Source organism: Engraulis encrasicolus, chromosome 6 (assembly GCF_034702125.1).
Source record: "Engraulis encrasicolus isolate BLACKSEA-1 chromosome 6, IST_EnEncr_1.0, whole genome shotgun sequence".
Classification (NCBI taxonomy): domain Eukaryota; kingdom Metazoa; phylum Chordata; class Actinopteri; order Clupeiformes; family Engraulidae; genus Engraulis; species Engraulis encrasicolus.
The window spans coordinates 33,340,869-33,350,868 of NC_085862.1; the positions used below are offsets into that span (position 1 = coordinate 33,340,869).

General features: G+C 45.0%; 1 protein-coding gene across 1 annotated transcript in view; it reads right to left on the bottom strand.

The window, feature by feature from the left end:
- scfd2 (sec1 family domain containing 2) overlaps positions 1–10,000 on the bottom strand; it is a 252,082-nt gene that overhangs the window by 215,969 nt on the left and 26,113 nt on the right. Inside the window, exon 3 of the mRNA XM_063201327.1 lies at positions 2,087–2,214. Within this exon, the coding sequence (XP_063057397.1) occupies positions 2,087–2,214 (128 nt within the window). The remainder of the gene's footprint in view (positions 1–2,086; positions 2,215–10,000) is intronic.

Consider the following 10,000-nt stretch of genomic DNA (forward strand, 5'->3'; position numbering starts at 1 on the left):
GAGCTCTTCAGCGTTGACGTCAACTTGTATGCGGCGTTTGGACTACCGGTTCCATGGCGATTTTTTACATTGCAAAACGCCATAGAGATTCAGGTTTGGCAAAAATATAAGTTGCACGGCAACAACGAACATTAGCGTGTCCCCGCATCCCTTTCTCATTAGTGGAACGGATCGTATCATCATGTTGGTGTATTCACATGTTAAATCATGACGATTATAATTCAATATTGCTAACCCCTTTCTGATCATTAAAACTTCCGAACTACATACTTTCCTTTGGTTGCCATGGGTACAACCTTCCGCACGTACATGCCGTTAGATACAGGCGCCGCTTCTGTAGTCGCCAAAAGCTTCCGGGTTTAGCATATGGACGCAACATCGTACTTACTACTTATGTCGAAGTTTGACACAAAATGATCAACCATGTCATACCTACAGCCTATTTTTAACACCCTCGACAGTTTGCGGGGGTTCGCTAAGCGCGTGCTTGCACTCGGAGCTTATTTGAAATTTACCCCTATTCATTCCCAATGGAGGCCGGAAGCCGATAGGAACCAGGACGTCCTTAAATGCTAACATGAAAGACTACAATCTACTACATGCTTCCGCTTCCGCTGAAGAACTCTATACTGGTGGGAGCTCAAGTCCCCGATTACAACACGCACTTCAGTCACTCTTTAGTCTGAGACTATGTGTGTGTGTGTGCGTGTGTGTGTGTGTGTGTGTGTGTGTGTGTGTGTGTGTGTGTGAATATGTGTGTGAATATGTGTGTGAATATGTGTGTGAATATGTGTGAGAGAGCGAAACACTATGGGTGTCTATCTTGTTTTGTGCATGTGTGTGTAGTGATTACTCGTTTGTGTGTGTGTTGCCCATGTTATTTGGGGCTTTCTCAACAGTGTGCATGCGTGCTGGGCTTCAGCTAACTCTTCTAACTCATCAACACTAATGAGCAAGTCAGTCCACGCTGAACATCAAGCCTTAGGCTATCGTAACGTGTGTGTGTGAGAGAGAGAGAGAGAGAGAGAGAGAGAGAGAGAGAGAGAGAGAGAGAGAGAGAGAGAGAGAGAGAGAGAGAGAGAGAGAGAGAGAAAGAAAGAGAGAGAGAGAGAGAGAGAGAGAGAGAGAGAGAGAGAGAGAGAGAGAGAGAGAGAGAGAGAGAGAGGGGATGATGGAATGTTCAAGGAGATGGAAAGAAAGATGGAGGAAGGGGGGGGGGGGCTTTCTTAAAAGCGATGATAGGTAAACAAAACTTTCACTCTGGAAACCTTGGTTGGAATCCTGAGAGTGGTAAACCACTGGTCAGCGAGTGTGTGTGTATTTGTATGTGTGTGTTTGTGGGTGCCAGAGGGAGTGGTGTATGAAAGACTGCGTTTGTAGATCTGAAAATGTGTTGACGACTATATGTGTTGAGTTAGTGAGTCAATGAAAAGGGAGAAAAGGAGAGAGAGAGAGAGAGAGAGAGAGAGAGAGAGAGAGAGAGAGAGAGAGAGAGAGAGAGAGAGAGAGAGAGAGAGAGAGAGAGACAGAGACAGAGACATACAGCGAGAGAGACAGTGAGAGAGAGACACAGAGAGAAAGAGACAGAGACAGACAGACAGACAGACAGACAGACAGACAGACAGACAGACAGACAGACAGACAGACAGACAAAACAGACAAAGACACAGACAGACAAACAGAGACCGACAGAGAGACAGAAAGCCAGAGACAAAGACAGAGGCAGAGATGAATAGAGAGATATCTTTACGTACAAGATCTCTAAGCGCCTTTTGAAAGAAGACAGAGGGAGGAAGAGAGAGAGAGAGATTGGTAACGTCATGAGGCCAGAGGCAGGGCCCTAAATGAACTTTTTTCACCATCAGCCAAAATGGCTAGTAGATGTAAATCTTAAGCCAACCACACAGTTACTAATGGGCCAAAGTGGCTAGTAAGTAGGTCTTCTTTAGCAGCCAAATTGAAATTTCACAGGCACTTGGCCGGGTTGGCTGGTGTTAATTTAGAGCCCTGCCCAGAGGTGACCTGACGTGTGTGGTTCCCCACAGTGCAGTAGGGAGTAGGGAGAGAGAGGGAGGTGGGCCCTCACCTAGGCTCATCTTGATTGGCAGGTTCTCCTTGCTGGCGGCCTCCACGAGCTGCCGACGGACCTCCATCACCGCCTCCTTCTGCTTGGCAACCAGCATGGTCTCCCACAGCGGCCGCGCCCCCGACGACCTGACCAGGGGAGAGAAGAGGGAAGGGGAGGACGAGGTGTCAAAGACAGGGTCATTGAACAGCCAAGCCACCTTTATGCCTGGAAGGCTCTGTGTGTGTTTGAATGTGTGTGTGTGTGTGTGTGTGTGTGTGTGTGTGTGTGTGTGTGTGTGTGTGTGTGTGTGTGTGTGTGTGTGTGTGTGTGTGTGTGTGTGTGTGTGTGTGTGTGTGTGTGTGTGTGTGTGTGTGTGAGTGTGTGTGAGAGAGAGAGAGAGAGAGAGAGAGAGAGAGAGAGAGAGAGAGAGAGAGAGTGTGTCCAGGGAATATGGAGGACCGATTAAATCTACAAAAGAAAACTTACTTTGAATCAAAGGGATCGCTTTCTGCGTATGTGTACGTGTGTGATGATGTTTGTGTGTGGGGGGGTGGGGAGAGAAGTGTTTTACTGAAAACGTGGAAATATGTCCTCATACAAAGGATTGCAACACTGAAGAGTATGGCGATGAATCAAAACTACGGAGTACTTATTTCTGTGTGTGTGTGTGTGTGTGTGTGTGTGTGTGTGTGTGTGTGTGTGTGTGTGTGTGTGTGTGTGTGTGTGTGTGTGTGTGTGTGTGTGTGTGTGTGTGTGTGTGTGTGTGTGTGTGTGTACTGTAAAAATGGTGGTCAATATGTCGTCACAGTGAGCAGCATTGCAACACTGAGGGGAGACCGAGTCGGTGGCTGGAAGGCAGACGAGAGAGAGAGAGAGAGAGAGAGAGAGAGAGAGAGAGAGAGAGAGAGAGAGAGGACGAGAGAGAGAGAGGGAGAGAGAGAGAGAGAGAGAGAGAGAGAGAGAGAGAGAGAGAGAGAGAGAGAGAGAGATCAAGTCAGCGACTGGGAGGCAGAGAAAGGAGAGAACGATAGAGGGTGAGACAGAGAGAGAGACAGAGAGAGAGAGAGAGAGAGAGAGAGAGAGAGAGAGAGAGAGAGAGAGAGAGAGAGAGAGAGAGAGAGAGAGAGAGAGAGAGAGAGAGAGAGAGAGCAGGTCAGTGGTTGAGAGGCAGGGGAGAGAGAAGACAGCAGGGGAACAATGGTACTTAGCGGGAGCGTTGCGGAGTGCAGGACAGGAGGAATCAGTGCGTACTGAGGGACATGCTCAGCCTACTTGGCCAGCACCGTGTGAACAGAATCTTAGACCTGGAGCTGGACTGGACTGAGACACACAGATATGGACACACGCGCACACACACACACACACACACACACACACACACACACACACACACACACACACACACACACACATACCGTGCACACGCATATACACACACATATACACACAAACACCAAGAAACAATGAACTCACACACACACAAAAACAAAAATATACTAAAAGAAATTGCACACACACACTGACACACACAAACTTATATGACCTTCAGTCGAATTTTATATTGTTCTTGGTCTCCATTTTATGTGTACCAAAGAACACACACCGGCGGGTGTGTGTGTGTGTGTGTGTGTGTGTGTGTGTGTGTGTGTGTGTGTGTGTGTGTGTGTGTGTGTGTGTGTGTGTGTGTGTGTGTGTGTGTGTGTGTGTGTGTGTGTGTGTGTGTGTGTGTGTGTGTGTGTTTATAATGTGGTCACCTCCCCAGGGGCCAGGGACTGGAGACAGGAAAAAACACAAATTACTGTTGAGGAACATCAGGAAACTTGCACAAGCCCTCCTCATCCAACATCGCCAGGACATTCAATCCCCAACCAACAGCGGCTGGGGGTTAATGAATCTCTGAAGCGAACGCACACGTAAACACACACACGGGCGCGCACAAACACATGCATATGCATGCACGCCCACACACACACGCACGCTGCCTTAAATGTTACGGGGGACATAACCGTACAATTATGTGTCTCACTTTTTTTAGATTTGAGATCTTGGATTTTTTTACATTTACTTTGTACAGTCCATACTCCAATTTTAACTTGTTTCACAAGATACTTAATATGTCCGCTTTAAGTTTGAACCCCAACAGGGTCTCTCTCTCTCTCTCTCTCTCTCTCTCTCTCTCTCTCTCTCGTAAATGCATTCTTACCTCTCTTTCTCCTCATCTCTCTCTCTCCCTCCCTCCAATTGGCTTCTATTCATCATGTGGTTGTCTCGTCGCAAAACTCTATGATCATAATTCACATGAATATTTAATCCACCTAATCTTCGCCGTCTTCATCATCATCATCAGACAGACTCTCATCATCATCATCATCATTATGGTTTTATTATCCCGAGACACTAATTCCAGTCTGTCAGTCGCTCTTTTCTCATCATATATCAATTCATCATCCCTCCTTCTCTCTCGTTCTCTCTATCTGTCCCTTTATACAGAAATCACTTCATCGCTCAATCAAACTATCCATTTTTTCTCCTCAAGTAAGTCGTTCACCAACTTCAGTTGATGACCTCAAAAAGTGTCTACCGTGAGGTCAGCGTGTGTGTGTGCGTGTGTGTGTGTGTGTGTGTGTGTGTGTGTGCGTGCGCGCATGTGTGAGTGGGAGTGTGAAAGTCTGCTAAATACAGCTTGTCAAGTCAACGGCGGGGCAGACACGACACACACGCGCGCGCACACACACACACACACACACACACACACACACACACACACACACACACACACACACACACACACACACACACACACACAATAAAGGGGTGATGGAAAACAACTCCTCTTTTTTCACTGATAAGAGAAGAAGTCAGAGAAAAGAAAAGAGGGACATAAAAACATGAGGAGAGAGACGAGGAGAGACTAACATGTTGAGGGAAGGACATAAAGTGCATGTAGAGTATGTATGATGGACTCTGTAAAGTGTGGGAGAGTGAGGCAAAAAGAAACAAAAGAGCTGGAAGAATCCAGCCTGAAAACGAGAGAGCAAAAAAAGAGAGGAGGACAAAGAAATGATGAAAAAGTAGGGTGCAAGCAGAGAGAGAGAGAGAGAGAGAGAGAGAGAGAGAGAGAGAGAGAAAGAGAACATACTATGGGGGTGGGTGTGGGTGTCTCTCTGACAAAAAGTCCAAATGTTAAATCTGCACTGTTTTTCTTTTTCGACTTACTTGCTTCTCTCTCTCTCTCTCTCTCTCTCTCTCTCTCTCTCTCTCTCTCTCTCTCTCTCTCTCTCTCTCTCTCTCTCTCTCTCTCTCTCTCTCTCTCTCCGTCCTAACTGTTGCCATGTGTTTAATATCAGCAGTAATCTGTTCCAGACATAAGGCTGGAGCAAGGAGAGAGTGCGGGCGCAATGCCATTTAAACACACACACACACACACACACACACACACACACACACACACACACACACACACACACACACACACACACACACACACACACACACACACACACACACACACACACACACACACACACACACACACACACACACAAAAATGCACACACGCACTCACGCACACACACACACACACACACACACACAAGAACGACAAAAAATGGGGGGACACACACAATGCAAGTTTGTTTTCTGCACACAAGAAAGGGACAACAGGCCCTGCTACGTTGATGAGAGAAGAGAAGGAACATCAAATGTTGGGCAAGAGGAGGAAGAGAAAGAGGGGGGAGAGTATAGAGAGACAGAATTTGGGGTCTAAATTATGCAAAAAGGAAAAAAAAGATCGAGGGACTGAGTGGAGGTAGTGGGGTCTGTGTGTGTGTGTGTGTGTGTGTGTGTGTGTGTGTGTGTGTGTGTGTGTGTGTGTGTGTGTGTGTGTGTGTGTGTGTGTGTGTGTGTGTGTGTGTGTGTGTGTGTGTGTGTGTGTGTGTGTGTGTGTGTGTGTGTGTGTGTGTGTGCACGTGCACGTGTGTGTGTTAAACCCCACGGAACTGTTTTTCATTATAAAAATAAAAATATAAAATCTAGTTCTGCAAAAACAGACTTGTTTCACTCAAGGCACTGATCACCCAGATAAGCCTTTCCTAACTCAAGCCGAGCCGGTGAGAAGCAGAGTACAGAAGCGGGAGAGAGAGAGAGAGAGAGAGAGAGAGAGAGAGAGAGAGAGAGAGAGAGAGAGAGAGAGAGAGAGAGAGAGAGAGAGCTGGGAAAGAGAGAGCAGGGAAAGAGAGTTTTTCTCTGGGTCCGCCGTTGGGATAGATTGAAAATCACTTTCCTGACGACTTCCGGTTTCCGGCCATGGCAGGTGGCTGCGAGTAAAGTCAGCTCTCGACTCAACCTGGTTTTAAAAGTTCTCCTGCGGTTAGAATCAATGTTTTTCTAGAATTGAAAGTTAGAAATTAAAGCGCTGAACTTTGCAAGGAAGTGAAAGATGGGAAAGACGACGAAAGCGAAGGGAGCCGCGGCAGGAACACCTCCGCACCAAAGTGATAGCGAGCAAGCAACGCATGGTGAGACCAGTCAAGACATTATGGCCGAAATAAGAGAAATGATGCAAGGTATGCTCTCGGAGCTGAAATTCGAGCTAAAGTCGGAAATCAGAGCGCTCAATTCAACTCTGCAAACGTTTCGCAAGGACATTTCAGAGCTACAAGAAAGAGTGTCTCAGGTCGAGGAATTTCACACCACGGCTAACGAAGCTATACGTCTACTTCTAGCTGATAGGATCCGCCTGCGTGACAAAGCTACTGATCTGGAACGTAGGTCGCGGAGGTGCAACATTCGGATATATGGTTTGCCCGAAGACACAGAGGGCGGCTCAATGATCGATTTTTTGGAGCAGTTTCTCACGGAAAATTTAGCTTGGCCAGAGAATGAGCCTCTCCAAATCCAGCGCGCACACAGAGCAGCTAAACAGAAGCCTGAGGCAGGAAAGCCTCCACGCTCCATTGTCGCGTGCTTTCAGCAATTCAGAGTGAAAGAAAGTGTGCTGTCGCTGGCTTGGCAAAAGAAGGTTTTCATTGAGGACATTCAAATTTATTTTGACCATGATTATGCACTCGAGGACGTCGAGAAGCGCAAAGCCTACAAGGAAATCAAGAAAGCTCTCAAGGTGAAAGGGATTCGCTTCCAAACGCCACACACCAAGATGCGTGTTCACTGGGGCACCGGAGCAGAGGTCTACAACAGCGCGAGAGAGGCAGCGAAGGCACTAAACAAGAGAGGCATCGCGGTGCCGGTGCCAACCGAGGAAGATCCAGGCACACGACTGACGAAGCTGATGGACTGCTCAGGATGGCAACGCGCAGGCAACGACACCGCGGCGAATGCGAGGGAGAAACTGCAGCGATACAGAAGAGTATCAGACTAGGAGGATAAATGAGCATCTTAAAGGGCCAGCTCTGAAAATCGGCTTATAGTTGCCCGACCCCTTTTACTCCCCAAGTTTTTTTTTTTTTCTCCTTTACCCCATTGATCATAATATTTCAGTATTGATCATAACCAGGTAAAGTAACGAGGAAACCTTGGACAATGTTGGACATTGGTGGGTTTTTACCACTAAAGGGAGCCCCATCTCCAGTTGGGTTAACCTCTCCTCTCCTTCCAGCAGGAGATAGAGGGAGTCTTCTTTTTCCCTCACTAATGGAAGTCTTTGTTGGTTGCTGTTCAGTAGCAAGTTTATGTCTTTTTTGTTTTCATTTTCTTTTTCTTTTTGTCATGTTAATAGGGGAAGTGATTATTATTATAGGAGGTAATGTTGAAGTGCTAGAATCTGGTCATGGTGCTTTAAGTAGACAATTTAGAAGATACCAGTAATTTAAAATATGGTTAAGGTAATTTCCTTTAATGTCAATGGCCTTCTCAGTCCTGTTAAACGCACCAAGGTTCTGGCAAAACTCAAAAAAGAAAGCATTGACATAGCCTTCTTACAGGAAACTCATATGTCAGACACAGAACATCTGAATCTCAAAAGATATGGTTTTAGGCATGTCTATTCAGCATCTAATGGTTCAAAACATACCAGGGGGGTCGCTATTTTGATCTCAGGCTCTGTGGTGTATGAACACTTATCAGCGATTAAAGATAAAGAAGGGAGGTTTATTCTGATTAGGGGAAAAATAAATGGTTTTCTCTATACTTTATACAATGTTTACATTCCACCAGGTACAAAATCACATTTCTACCAACAGATAATAGATAAAGCAGTCACACAAACTCAGGGAACCTTGATCTGTGGAGGGGATTTTAATATAACTTCATTTCCAATGTTCGACTCCTGTAACAGGCGGAACTCTCAATCTAAGAGGTTAATTAAAAAGTTTCTTGACATCACCTCAGAGGTGGGGCTGATAGACATATGGAGATTCCACAACCCCTCAGTCAGAGACTATACCCATTATTTGTCTCCCCATTCTTCTTATTCTAGAATCGACTATTTCCTCATGATTGGGAAAGACTCTACTAAGGTAAATAGCTATCATATTGGAACTATGGACCTCTCAGACCACTGTCCTGTTTATATGTCAGTGACAGGGGCCCTACGAGATAGCCAGCGAATATGGAAACTTAATTCCTCTATATTAAATAAGACCACGGTTGAGCAATTTAACAAAGACATTCTAAATTACTTAAAGGATAATGATAATGATACAGTTTCTCCTCCAATTCTATGGGATGCCTGTAAAGCAGTTATGAGAGGTAAGGTGATTGCTGTCACTTCAGCTCTAAAGAAGGAAAGGAATAAACGCCTTAGTGACCTCCAAATAAAACTTAAAAAACTAGAGATAGATCACAAACTCACCCAGAACCCTATCATGGAAGAGGAGATAAAAAGGATAAGAAATGAAATAAACAGTATAATGGAATTAGAGATACAAAAGAAATTAATGTTCACTAAACAAAAATATTATGAAGGCGGCGGCAAATATGCTAAACTACTGGCTTATAAACTTAAAAAACAAGACGCTGAATCTTCCATTTTTAAAATAAGGGACCCCAAAACAAAAAACATTTTACTAGAACCAATAGCAATTAGAAGATGCTTCAAGGATTACTATGCAGAATTATATTCTCAACCACAGGTCGACAATGATGACAGATTAATCTCTATACTCCAACTACTTGAGCTACCATCTGTGTCTGAGGATCAAAAGTCAAACCTGAAGCTACCTATTTCAACAGAGGAAATCACATCAGCTATTGGAAGATTAAAGGCTAATAAATCTCCAGGCGCTGATGGGTTTACATCAGAATGGTATAAAAATCTCAAAGGGTCCTTGACACCTATCTTATTGAAGACCTTCAATTGGGTTATGGAGAAGGGAGAAATCCCTCTGTCATGGAGGGAAGCCATCATTTCTGTTTTACCTAAGGCTGGAAAGGACAAGCTCAATTGTTCCAATTATAGACCAATTAGCGTACTCAATATTGATTACAAACTATTTGCTTCTATTATTTCCAAAAGATTAGAGAACATTTTACCAAGCGTAATACATCTAGACCAAACAGGCTTTGTGACGTCACGTCAGACCCAAGACAATATTAGACGTTCACTCCAAATTATCAGACACATAAAACAAAACAAAATAGCTGCCATGCTCATTAGCATTGATGCTCATAAAGCTTTCGACTCTGTCCGTTGGAAATTCCTGTTCACAGTTATGAAGAAATTTGGTTTTAATACTCAGATAATTAAGATCCTAGAAGCCCTTTATACCAAACCCAGAGCCAGATTAAAAATCAATGGGGTGCTTAGTGATACATTTCACCTGGAAAGATCCACTAGGCAAGGATGCCCATTGAGCCCCCTGTTATTTGCCCTTTTTATAGAACCCTTAGCACAATGGATAAGACAAAATGACTCAATCACAGGCGTACAGCTGGGCTCAAAAGAACAGAAATTGGCCCTTTTCGCGGATGATGTCC